Source organism: Vipera berus (genome assembly GCF_964194415.1).
Source record: "Vipera berus genome assembly, chromosome: 2".
NCBI classification, from domain to species: Eukaryota; Metazoa; Chordata; class Lepidosauria; order Squamata; family Viperidae; genus Vipera; species Vipera berus.
In genome coordinates this window covers 263351726-263363478 of record NC_138203.1, presented here as the reverse complement: position 1 = coordinate 263363478, position 11753 = coordinate 263351726, and the positions used below count along the sequence as shown (strand labels likewise).

General features: G+C 43.0%; 1 protein-coding gene across 1 annotated transcript in view; it reads right to left on the bottom strand.

Moving 5' to 3' along the window:
- The window catches only part of PRRT3 (proline rich transmembrane protein 3), a gene marked incomplete at both ends in the record, with an annotated part of 15696 nt that extends 5420 nt beyond the window's left edge, over window positions 1-10276 (bottom strand). Inside the window, 2 exons of the mRNA XM_081317478.1 lie at window positions 4485-4628; window positions 9064-10276. Coding sequence (XP_081173604.1) covers window positions 4485-4628; window positions 9064-10276 — 1357 coding nt within the window. The remainder of the gene's footprint in view (window positions 1-4484; window positions 4629-9063) is intronic.
- Between the last annotated feature and the right edge of the window lie 1477 nt (window positions 10277-11753).

Below are 11753 nucleotides of genomic sequence, written 5' to 3'. Positions count from 1 at the left end.
TCGAATCCCGAGTGCCGCGTAACAGAGTGAGCGCCTGTTACTCGTCCCAGCTTCTGCCAACCTAGCAGTTCGAAAGCACGTAAAAATGCAAGTAGAAAAATAGGGACCACTACGGTGGGAAGGTAACAGCGTTCCGTGCACATCATACTAGGGCCTAAAAAGCGATTGGCTATTTTGTAGTACAGTAAATCATGCAGTTATAATCTTTGTGTCACTTAACTGTTTTAATTTGATTTCTATTTTAAGTTGACTCTGCTAGTCATTGTTTTGGCTTCTGTTTCATTGAGACACACACATCTATATATCTATGTTATATATTGTATCAATTAATAATGAAAGTGGTAATGTTGATTTAGAACAAGCTTTTTAAATATGTTATTTAGGTTTTATTTTTCAAAATAGAAATCACAAGAAAATTGAGAAAACCCTGAATGCACTAAAAACAATCCATACAATTAAATGAAACTGTGTGACAATGGGGGGAAAAAGACCACAGGAAAGAAAAGAGATTTTTTTAAATCCAAACTGGCAAAAGAAAAGAAAAAGAGTTTATATATTCAATGTATCAAGAGTCACTGGTTTACTCATTAACACCTTGAAGTGAGGTGTGGGGTAGGGGAACTACATTAAATAAAAACATTACCAGGGCATGAGGTTTATAGGAATGTCTGAATCTAGAACATGAGTTTTCTCAAGCCTAAATGTCAAAGCCAGCTTATCTCCTCAGCTTCTCGCAATCTGTACTTGTTTTCCAATCTTCTCTGGAGCTCAGATTTCCTACCAGCCTTAACAATTCTATCTCCTTGAGCCTAAATTTTCTTTTTCTCCTGTTCAGTCGTGTCCAGTTCTTGGAGACTGCCTGGACAAGTCCCTGCAGTTTTCTTGGCAACATTTTCCAGAAGGTGGTTTGCCACTGCTACCTTCCTTAGCTTCAGAAAAAGTGATTAATCAAGATCACCCACCTGGCCCAAGACAGGACTGGGACTCATGGTCTCCTGGTTTCTGGTTTGATACCTTAACCACTAAACCAAACTGGCTTTGGCCCTAAATTAGGAGGCAATAAGTATCTTGGGTTTTCCCTGAACATGGGGGAATATACGATATCTTCAAGATTACCTTCTCCAGTTTGAATCTGCCGACCTAGATTAGGAGAAAAAGCCTGTTAAAATTTCCTTTACTAAGAGGATTCCAATGATGAGGACCCCATATCAACCCTTCTTAGTAATCACTTCCTCTCTGTTACAGATTGCCCCCTTGTGTTACAGACCACCCCTTCTCTATGGGGCCAACAGAGTGCTTGAACAGATGGAATTTCAGGAAAGGAAGTGAAGCCAATGAGGGCTCATTGTGTACGGTAATTAGCGGATCTCTCTTTTAATCTTTTGTATTGCTGGATATTAAGTTGCTCAAAGCTTTTGATATGCTGAGCAACACAGAAGCCATACTGAATGAATGAATGAATAAATGAATGAATGAACACTTTTGAATTTCATGGCGTTATATAGGTAGAATACACATGTTAATGTGACCAGACTTGCAAGCTTGTGTCTACCAAGCATATCTGACTTCAGTTCTCAGACTGGCTGGCAACTGAAACCAAAGCATATTTGGACGGCTCTAGGAAGCTTAAGACTGTTCTAGATTTTGCTGGTGGTGTAAAAATGGGAAGGTTCAAACGACACATACGATATGGTCGGTTCATCAAAGGGTGACTTTTTGGAATAGTAGTTCCAAATAGTTTTAATGCATATAAGTAGATTTGTGAGGAAATCTTTAAATGTTAAAGATGTTAATGTGATGTTGAATAATATACTAAACCTTTGGAACCTGTTTATCAGAAATTATGGCTGTATCAAGCATGGAGTACAGGTAAAAGAATTATACTGATGATGTATATATATATGTTTGGAGTTTATCTATATGAGTTAAAGTTCGATAGTCTATATAGTTCAGGATTGTTTGCGTAAGCTAGATTATGATTGTTTGTATTTTTATACCCTGTATTCTGCTCTGGGAAGTGGGGGGGGGGAGGGGAAAGGGAGGGTGGGGTTGGGGAGGGTTGGAGGGAAGGGGGCTGGGGGGGGTTCTTTTTCTTTTTTTTTGTTGTTTGTTAAAGATAAAATGTATTCTAAAACTTTTTAATAAAAAAAAAAGAATTATACTGAGAAACTGGAAAAATCATATTATTCCAGATGTTAAGGAAATGTGTGACTTACAGTATCTGTTAGGGAAAAGACAGTATTTTCTACTAATCAAAAATGGAACACATACTACTATAGCAGAGATTTTTGTAATGTTTTATAACAATATTTTAATTGTTTGTATTATAGCATTGCACGGTATTAATAGTAAACCAGTAACTATTGATATGTTGAACATATAAAGTCATTTTTTTCTTATCTTTAGCCTGTTTGGATTTTTTTTAAAAAAATCTTTTGTTTCCTTTGGGTTCCCCCCCCATTTTCACACAGTTTCATTTAATAGTATGGATTGTTTTTAGTGCTTTTAGGGTTATTTTCTTGTGATTTCTATTTTGAAATCTAAAAACATATTTAAAAAGCTTGTTCTAAACCTACCTTACCCCCTTTCATTATTAATTCTGCTCTATAGTTACTGCCCTCTTTTGAAATATGGTTGTTCTGTCTCATCTGTTCTGCAACTGTTCTGTTCTGTACTGAGGCTTTCTCAGCTCAAACCATGAGAAAGGGTATCCTCCAACCCTTTATTATTAAGAGAAAAAAATAATAATAAAGGCCGTCTAAGAAAATAAGGTGGTAATCGTACTCCCAGTTGTATACTAACTTGGTTGTGAATAATCGGATTCACAACTTAGTTGTGAATAATTGGACCTGAATCAGCAATGGAGAAACTGGTCCATTGCAAGTATCCTCCCATACAAGGCATGAAAACAGTGTCTCATGATATGCCAGAGGAGTTGCTGAATCAGCTTTCTGGTGTCTACAAGGCAGAATTTGAATACATAATGGATTATGGAGAGAAGCTGTAGCTCTGGATGCAGAATAGTATTTCCTAACTCTCACAGCTCTTTATAGTAAAATTATTTATTTATTTATTTACATTATTTATTAAATGAATTTATAAAAACCACATCTACGCAGCTTACAACATTAAAATCCACAACACAAAAACCCTAGGCCTCTACTAGCCCCACCCACACAGCATGGCGGCAGCAGCAGCGACACATTTATTTATTAAACAATAAGTTATCTCCTATTGATACCCTTTCAAACAGAGATATCAGGGATCAACGTTGATTTCATATACCACCCAAATCATATGAATTTGATTTATCGCAGAACAAATGTGGTACTTAAGGCAAATTCTAAACTCCTCTCTGATTCTTCCCCAGTTTTAGCTCCCTGGGGTGACCAGAAACAGCCCAGAAGTGAGGGTTGCTTTGGGGCTCCTGTCTGGAATTAAGGCCCGCCAGGAACAATGCACCAGACGCCCTGCATACAAAGTCATTACAGATCAAATGCTGGATTACTGAATTCCATCAGCAGCGGGGTATGAATTCAACCATCCACTTAGAAATCAGAGCATCTCTGAGGGGAAATGGAAGCGTTCATCTGAGGCCGAAAGCCATTCTGAGACACAACGCAGTATCTCTCCAACTCAAAACCTCTCCTCCTGTTTTGCAGAGGCAGAATAACTCATGCAGCATTCATCAGCGTCAACATCAAAATATCAGCCAATTCAGCTTTTTCCCACCACAGCAAGCTTAACAATTGCTTTGGAACCCTGCTCCAGCAATAATGGGATTCAGCTCCTTCAATAGCATTCCCACTCTATTATTAAAATAGATTATTTATAGGCCATTGACAGGGTAAATGGCCCCTTTCAGCATACTGAAAGCCATGAAATTGCTCTTAGTTTCTAATCCAAAATTTAGGAGTGGCAGAAGACCATGGGTGCAATGTCTGAAGAGCAAGAAGAAAAAAGGAAGAAATAATTCAGAGTAAATCTAGAGTTTGGTATGGGTTTTGTCTCTTATACTTCTAAGAAAAAATAGACTCAGTTTCCTAATCTGGAGTTTGTACTTAATGTTGATTAAATAAGACTAGTTCTTACTATCTTTGCCTCTTCTAGATATTTTCAAATCAGCTGATATAACCTCTCATCCAGCAGGCTTCTTAAGTATATTAGGTTAAGAAATACTGACTGACCCCAGAGAGTTACAACTGAATGCAGATTTCTCAAGTCCTACTCTGGTATTCAACCATGGCACTCCCGCATCTTAAAATAAACTATAGTTGTCAACAGAAGTTCCATCTGTGTGTTCAGCTGATTTCTAATTCCATGGAATTGAGTGTGAACAAGAGGATCCTTCACACACACGTGCACACATACTCTTACACACACTGTGTGTGCACTTGGTCATTGTGGGGAACAAGATGCTGACCTAGACAATTTTGGTCTGATCTGTCAAGGTTCTCTCCATGTTAAAAAAAAATCTCACTTACCTGAATGCTTGGTTCCAGCATTATCCTGCAATTTTGAGGTGCTCTGTCCCGGAGTAGAGGACTCAAAATATGTGAGAGAGACTTTGGGGTTCACGGCTCCCCTGACTCGTTGGGGCTCTGCAATATCTCGCATTTCTCCAGTTCCTGAAAAGAAAGAAAAAGGCCTGAGTGAAACCAAATATTTGATGGTCTCTAAGGTTGGCCTACAATGTTGTCCTGGTTGGGGTAGAACAGCAAAAGTTGCCAAGGGGCAAAAAGTTCCTCCAAGTTAGCCTGACATTCATGATAGACAGCTTGCTGGTAGCTTTCCCATCATTCCTGATTTTAAATAATTAAATAGTTGGATGCCTTTCAACTGTGGTGCTGGAGAAGACTCCTGCGAGTCCCTTGGACTGCAAGGCGTTCAAACCGGTCAGTTCTAGAGATCAACCCTGACTGCTCTTTAGAAGGCCAGATCCTGAAGTTGAAACTCAAATACTTTGGCCACCTAATGAGAAGGAAGGACTCACTGGAGAAGAGGCTAATGCTGGGAAAGGTTGAGGGCAAGAGAAGAAGGGGACGACAGAGAATGAGGTGGCTGGATGGAGTCACTGAAGCAGTAGGCGTGAGCCTAAATGGACTCCAGAAGATGGTAGAGGACAGGAAGGCCTGGAGGAACGTTGTCCATGGGGTCGCGAGGGGTCGGATACAACTTTGGAACTAACAAGAACAAATGATAAGGCTGGTCCTTTGGCCTCTCCATCTGCTTCTGCCCCAAGGGAGACCTCTCCACTGTGACCTCCTTCTTCTGCCCTAGTTACTCTCAGAAATTCTGTTCTCAAGGAAGCTTATTCAGAACAGAGGAAGGAGATGAAGGCGACTCTGCTAGCAGCTCTTTGAAACATCTCATCAAAGGCAGGAGTTGTAGTTTTAAAAAACTTTCCAGCCTAATGCAAACCATCTTTATCCTAGTTGGGTTTTTTCAAGATCAACTAGCTGCTTTGTAATAATAAATACAATGCATGATCAGCTTAATGATCACAATTAAACTAACTTATACAGGTTTAGAGATCGCCTCCCACGCCTGCAAATCCATCATCCACTCCAAAAGAACCCCACCCTGAAATATTCCTACCAGCTCTTCCTATTATTCCCAACTGCCCGCCCATCCCATGTTTCTTTCATCGCAACCAAATATGTCGGCATTCTAATGAAAGGAGTCACTTCATCGTATGCCAACCTGCCAGCTGAATACATATTGTATCCAGGGTCAAGTTGAACGCAGCTTCATTGTACACCCTCCTCCCTTCCAGGCACATTCAATATTCACAACCACACCAGTTGCTCTTCTTCTTCTCATATTAAACCAAGTAACAAAGAACGACACTTGAAATCGATGTGATCTTCACCAAGAAGAAAAGGGGTCTATGACAATTCGTCGCGGCCAACTTGCTATGGGACAAGAGTTACACTAATGTCAAAGAATTGGTGAAACAGAATCATTAAAGAAAGCATGCCAAAGAAGGGACAGAATGAAAAGCGAATAGCAAAAATTAAAATATTTTTTTTAAAATGTATTTTAAATAATTAAATAGAATGGTTAAATTGTTCCGGAGCGAGTTGTCGTGTGGTGGGTTGGTTGTGGCAGGTTGTCCCATTCTGAAAAAAAGTGGGTCTTCTTTGGATAGTAACCAACCAGTTGAGCCTTCCTCACTTCTCCGAGCTCCATTTTCTTTTCCAAATTTCATCTATAGCTAACATATTCAGCCTTTCTTCTGGCCTACGGGAGGGGTTCCTTGGCTAACCATCCTTCTTATGAAAAACTGGTGGGTGAGTCTAGAAATCTGGCTGGCACTGCCCTCTAGCTTTCAGGGTCTCCATTCGGCTATGTTGTTATTGGAGGCTGTTGCTTATGATCACAAGAAGGATGATCATCTTTTAAGACAGTGATGGCGAACCTTTTAGAGACCGAGGGCCCAAAAACCGCCCATGCCCGCCCGCAGGGCCACCCACTGCCTCCACGGCCCACCGCAGATCCCCATGGTGACCCAGCAGCACCATGGTGGCCATGCCCTCTGCCCGCACCCCACATCATCTGTGCGTGATGGGGCACGAGGGCAGAGTCTCGTTAAAGTCTGCCCGTCTGCCATGTCCTTGGCTGTGCTGCTCCACATGGGCCGTGCCCGGGGGCTGCTGGTGAGCAGGGGCCCGTGGGGAGAGGCAGGGCTGGGACAACAGCATGTGAGCCCACAGAGAGGGCTCAGAGTGCCACCACTTGTGCCATAGGTTCGCCACCACTGTCTTAGGAAGTAGCCAAACACCACCAAGGAGTAAAAAGAGGAGGAGGAGGAGGAGGAGAAGGATTCAAACAAATAGTGAAGTGGATGATATTCAGTACTTTGGGCTAACAAGGTCCAGAATGTTTATTTTATAAAAATAACAGATCCTTTATATCTCTAGCTTTCTGCAACCAATAGAGAAACTTACAGATTAAATATTGTTGGAATATAGCCAAAAAAATAGATAAAGCTTGTAAAGGGGCCCTATAGTAAGAGGAATAAGATATAATAAGTAGTATAATACTTTTAGAATATATGAAATGTTAAAACACTGAGAGGGTCTACTTAAATGAAAAGTTTGGATATTTAAAGGTAATGAATTTTGAGAAAACTATGACTGATAAGAGTGGTTTGAATACTGAGGGGAAACTAAGCGTCAATAGGAATCTTGAAAACAGGACATATAATGATTTATGAAGATGACTTTTATAAATACAATGGGAATAAGCTGATTAAAAAAACATGTTTTATGTTATTATATGCATAAATAAATAAATAATAAATAAGGGACGCGGTGGCTCAGTGGGTTAGGACGCTGAGCTTGTCGATCAGAAGGTCGGCAGTTTGGCGGGTCAAATCCCGAGTGCCGCGTAACAGAGTGAGCGCCTGTCACTCGTCCCAGCTTCTGCCAACCTAGCAGTTCGAAAGCACGTAGAAAAATAGGGACCACTATGGTGGGAAGGTAACAGCGTTCCGTGCGCCTTTGGCGTCTAGTCATGCTGGCCACATGACCACGGAGACGTCCTCGGACAAGCGCTGGCTCTTCGGCTTTGAAACAGAGATGAGCACCGGCCCGTAGAGTTGGAAACGACTAGCACGCATGTGCGGGGGAACCTTTACCTTTACCTATGCATAAATACTAAAAAATGTTTATATTCAACTTGGTTTGTACTGAAAACTTTAAGAATTATATTTGTTTAATGTAGACAAAATGAGAATATTACAGGAAGAAGAGAGGATCAAGAAATATATTACTCATATTAAATAAATTATCATTGTTTTAAATATATGAACTCAGAAAACACACTGTTCACGAAGCACTAGAGTTTGTTATTGTAAAAAAATTAATAAAATATATATTTTTTTAAAAAAGTAGCAGCTTATACAGAGGCATTTACCTTGTAGGCTAGGATGACTCTGGTAGCATCTTTTCTGACAGAAACAAATTTAATTAAAAGACATAAGCTTTGGTGAGCTCAGCTCAGCTCATTGCTTTTTAATACAATTCGTTAGTCAGAACAGGTGCATCCAGGCTCCTGGCAGCGTCTTCTAAATTAGTTAATCCTTTCTCTGCCAGTTTTGATTGCTATAATCTGGTTGCTGGAATGCTACTCTTGGAAGTGAAAGATCCATTTATATTACAGATAGTCCTTGATTTACAAACAATTGGGACCAGAATTTCCATTGCTAAGCAAAGCAGTTGTTAAATGAATTGTGCCCAATGTTATCTCCCCCCCCCCACACCAACCCCGGGGTTAAGCAAACCACTGCAGTTGTTACATGAATCACAGAGCAGTTAAGCCAGAGGTCTTCAAACTTGGCCCTTTTAGGACTTGTGGACTTCAACTCCCAGAATTCCTCAGCCAGGCACGCTGGCTGAGGAATTCTGGGAGTGAATCCTCAGCCAGGCACGCTGGCTGAGGAATTCTGGGAGTTGAAGTCCACAAGTCATAAAAGGGCCAAATCTGAAGACCCGAATTAAGCGAATCCAGCTTCCCCCATTGACTTTACTTGTCAGAGGTTAGTTGGGGGTTAGTTGCAAATGGCAATCATATGACACACAGCCCCAGGATGCTGCAACCATGGTAACCTACATGACTGCTGCAAAGCGCCTGAATTCTGGTCACGCAACCGTGAGGATGCTGCGATGCTTGTGTGAGGATCGGTCATAAGTCACTTTTTTCATTGCCATTGTAACTTTGAAGAGTTGCCAAAAGAATGGCTGTAAGCTAGGGACTGTCTGCATCACGATTCTCCCCTTTAATTTAATATGTGCCTTCCAAGAGCCCGCTCCTCGATCCTTAACCAGGTTTTCTCCTGAACTCCCAACCTTTTCTTGCTTCCCTGTCATGGGGCCAGATCCCAGATCCCCAAGGCACTTGGTGTCTCTCTTCTCCTAGCGTTCTTGCCACCTCTTGCCCTCTCCTGCCCAGTTCTCCTCCTATTCCCAGGACAGGAGACAGGTGTGAGGGCCTGGGTGAGAATTTTCAACAGCAGAAGATCCCTTTAAGTACGGAAACCAATGGCAAATCTAAACCTACCTGGGGTAGCAGAGCTGCCGTGAAAGGTGGTGGTTTCCATTCCAGCCGTGTCCCAAAGCCCTGGCTGCTGGGTGGTGTCAATGATCAGATTCCAATGGGTGCTCCTTTGATGAAGATTGGGTTCTTGGGGTGTCACCTCTGACAATGAAGGGGTGAAAGGGACAGGGGAGTGGTCGTCCGAAACAGGTGAATGGAAGTCTGCTGGGCTTTCCTTCCCAATCAGTGGGGTGACTATTCCTTCCTGAGAGGTGGAAGTCACTGGTGGTATATCCCTGTCTTGCCCAGGGAGGTTCTGAGTATCTCCAGCTGCCTGAAGCACAGGCCTAAGAGGAGACGTAGAACGTTCCTCCTGGCCAAGGAGGCCACTATGCACCTGTCTACTCTGGTATGAAGCCCAATATTTTACCGTGGTTAGATTCCGGCCCAACAGCTCCTGCTCTGGCACTCTGTTTTCCAGCCATCCTCTTGAAGCACCAGCCTTAGGATCAGCCTCTTCAACCACCTCCCATCTGACATGAGATCTGCTAACAGGGAAGGTTGCCAAGGGAATGGTGGACACGGTGGGCCCGGGGCTTAAGGTAGTTGCTGGGAGGCCGTGTTTCAACCCTGTTTGGTGGAGGCTAGGCAAGGATCCCTCCCGGGAGACAAGTAATTCTGAGGCTTGTAGCCTGGGCGAAGTGGAAAGAGAGGGCACCGCAGAGGTGGACATGTTTCTTTTTGACATGCCAGAAGAAGGAAGAGGGTGCTTTTTCTTCCTCTGCTTTGGACTTGGTTCCCAAATTATACCACCAGTATCTTCAACCTTTCCCTGAACCTCAAAAAAGCCTTCGGTTGGCAGAACAAGACTCTCCTCAGTCACGTGGGGAGCTAAACTTCCACCAGAAGAACCAGCTGGTGTCCCTTTTGCAAGGAGTTTGAACCTCCTCTTGGATTTTGCAGCTCTAGGGTGGCCCACTGGCCTGGCACTTTGCCTGTTCTCATTTTTCGATTCCCCGTCTCCACTAGAGAACTCATGGGCAGAGGAATCTGAGTGGGGAATGACTGGCAGTGCCCTTGGAGGAGGCTCTTTGGAGGAGACTTCCAACAGAGGTGACTCTGGGACAGAATTCAGAGACAAGTGCCAGGTAGAGTTCTCTGGAGTTGGGAGGTACAAAGCCAGGAGTAAGGCAGGTAAGAGCAGGCCCCAGACCAGGAACAATCCCACGGCAGCCATCCTTGGTGAGAGACAGCAGGTCACTCAATATCCAGCCTGGTCACGGCTGCTCATGCTTCATCCTGTGGATAGGGACATTTGTGATTGTGGGACTGAAGGAATAAGACGATCTGAAGCCAAGAAATGGAGCAACATGAGGCAAGGGAAATAATTCAATGACAAAAGATTACAACAGCCAGTTTGCTGAGAAGGGTAGAGAAAAGGGGGAAGCCGAATGCAATGGGAGGGAGGGAGGGAGGGAGGGAGGAAAGGTGCAAGCAAGGATGATGTATGATAGTCCATGGCTGCACTCATACGGAGGCACATGGATGTAAATATGAATAGGCAGTCATGTGCACATACCATTCCTCCTCACATAAATGGCTGAGAATGTTTCACTTGATCCCCTTCTTAGTGCCAAGCACTGGTGGGGGCTCATACACGGAAGTGGCCGATCTCAGCAACTCCTAACCTGAGGCTTTTGACAGAGCAACTGCAGCAAGACCTTGAGCCCCTAAGAAACAATGTGAAAATTCTTGGTGGCATCAGGAAGAAGAATCAAGGCTCACAGTCTTGAAAGTCTCCCTTTGCTGTGTCCTGGCCTCAAAAAAATGCCTTCTTTTCACTGCCCTTTGCCTGCAGCAGTGAAACCACAGTTACATAAGGAACTGCCCGATCCGTGTCAGCCAGTAACTTTTCACTCCAGCTGATGAGAGCTCACATCTGAGGCCTCTGAGCTCTTTTCCTTCCCTGCTATTCTATTTAACTTTAATTGCTAAAGTGCCAAGAACTGAATCTGCAAGGAAGACTGCAAATCTCAGATGTATTCCAGAGAAGTCAGACTATTCTACAGAGCAACCAAACATCTCATTTCCCAACAATCTCCCGCTGCGTATCTGGCCCCTAAGCCAGCTCTCCATCACACTCACAAGTTCACCTTGAATGTCAGTATCCCATCCCAACCCAGCCTGAGGATGGGGATGCTCAGACCAAGCTAGCCGAGCCCTGCAGCCCTGATTGGTGCCTGAAATCCTGCAAGGCTTAACCCCTTGCAACTAAGAGCTGCACGATTTGGGATTCTTGCCAAGTCCATCTGCATAGCTTGGGAAAAGTTATTTTTCTTTCTCAGAGGCAAGTCACTGTTTCTGAATGGATTTAAATTGGCACAACCCCATCCTCACATAAGGTCAGCAGGATCCAAATCAGGATTAAAACCTCACTTTTAACTTGAGCCCAACTTCCCATCCTTGGAATCAGGAACCTGCATAATGGACTCTTTCTTAACCTGCCTTCCACAAATGTATACTTAATATAATGTATAAGCAGTCCGTGGATTCCAGGTGGTTTGCAATGGAAATCTGTAAAATGGGCATAATAAAGGCTAATCTCGGAGACTTGTTGAGAATGCTGCCCTGATAAAAAAATAAGATTCATCATTTTTTTTGGGGGGGGGTCAATTCACCCTCCTCCTAATCATACCTTGTCCTCACCGAGTCAC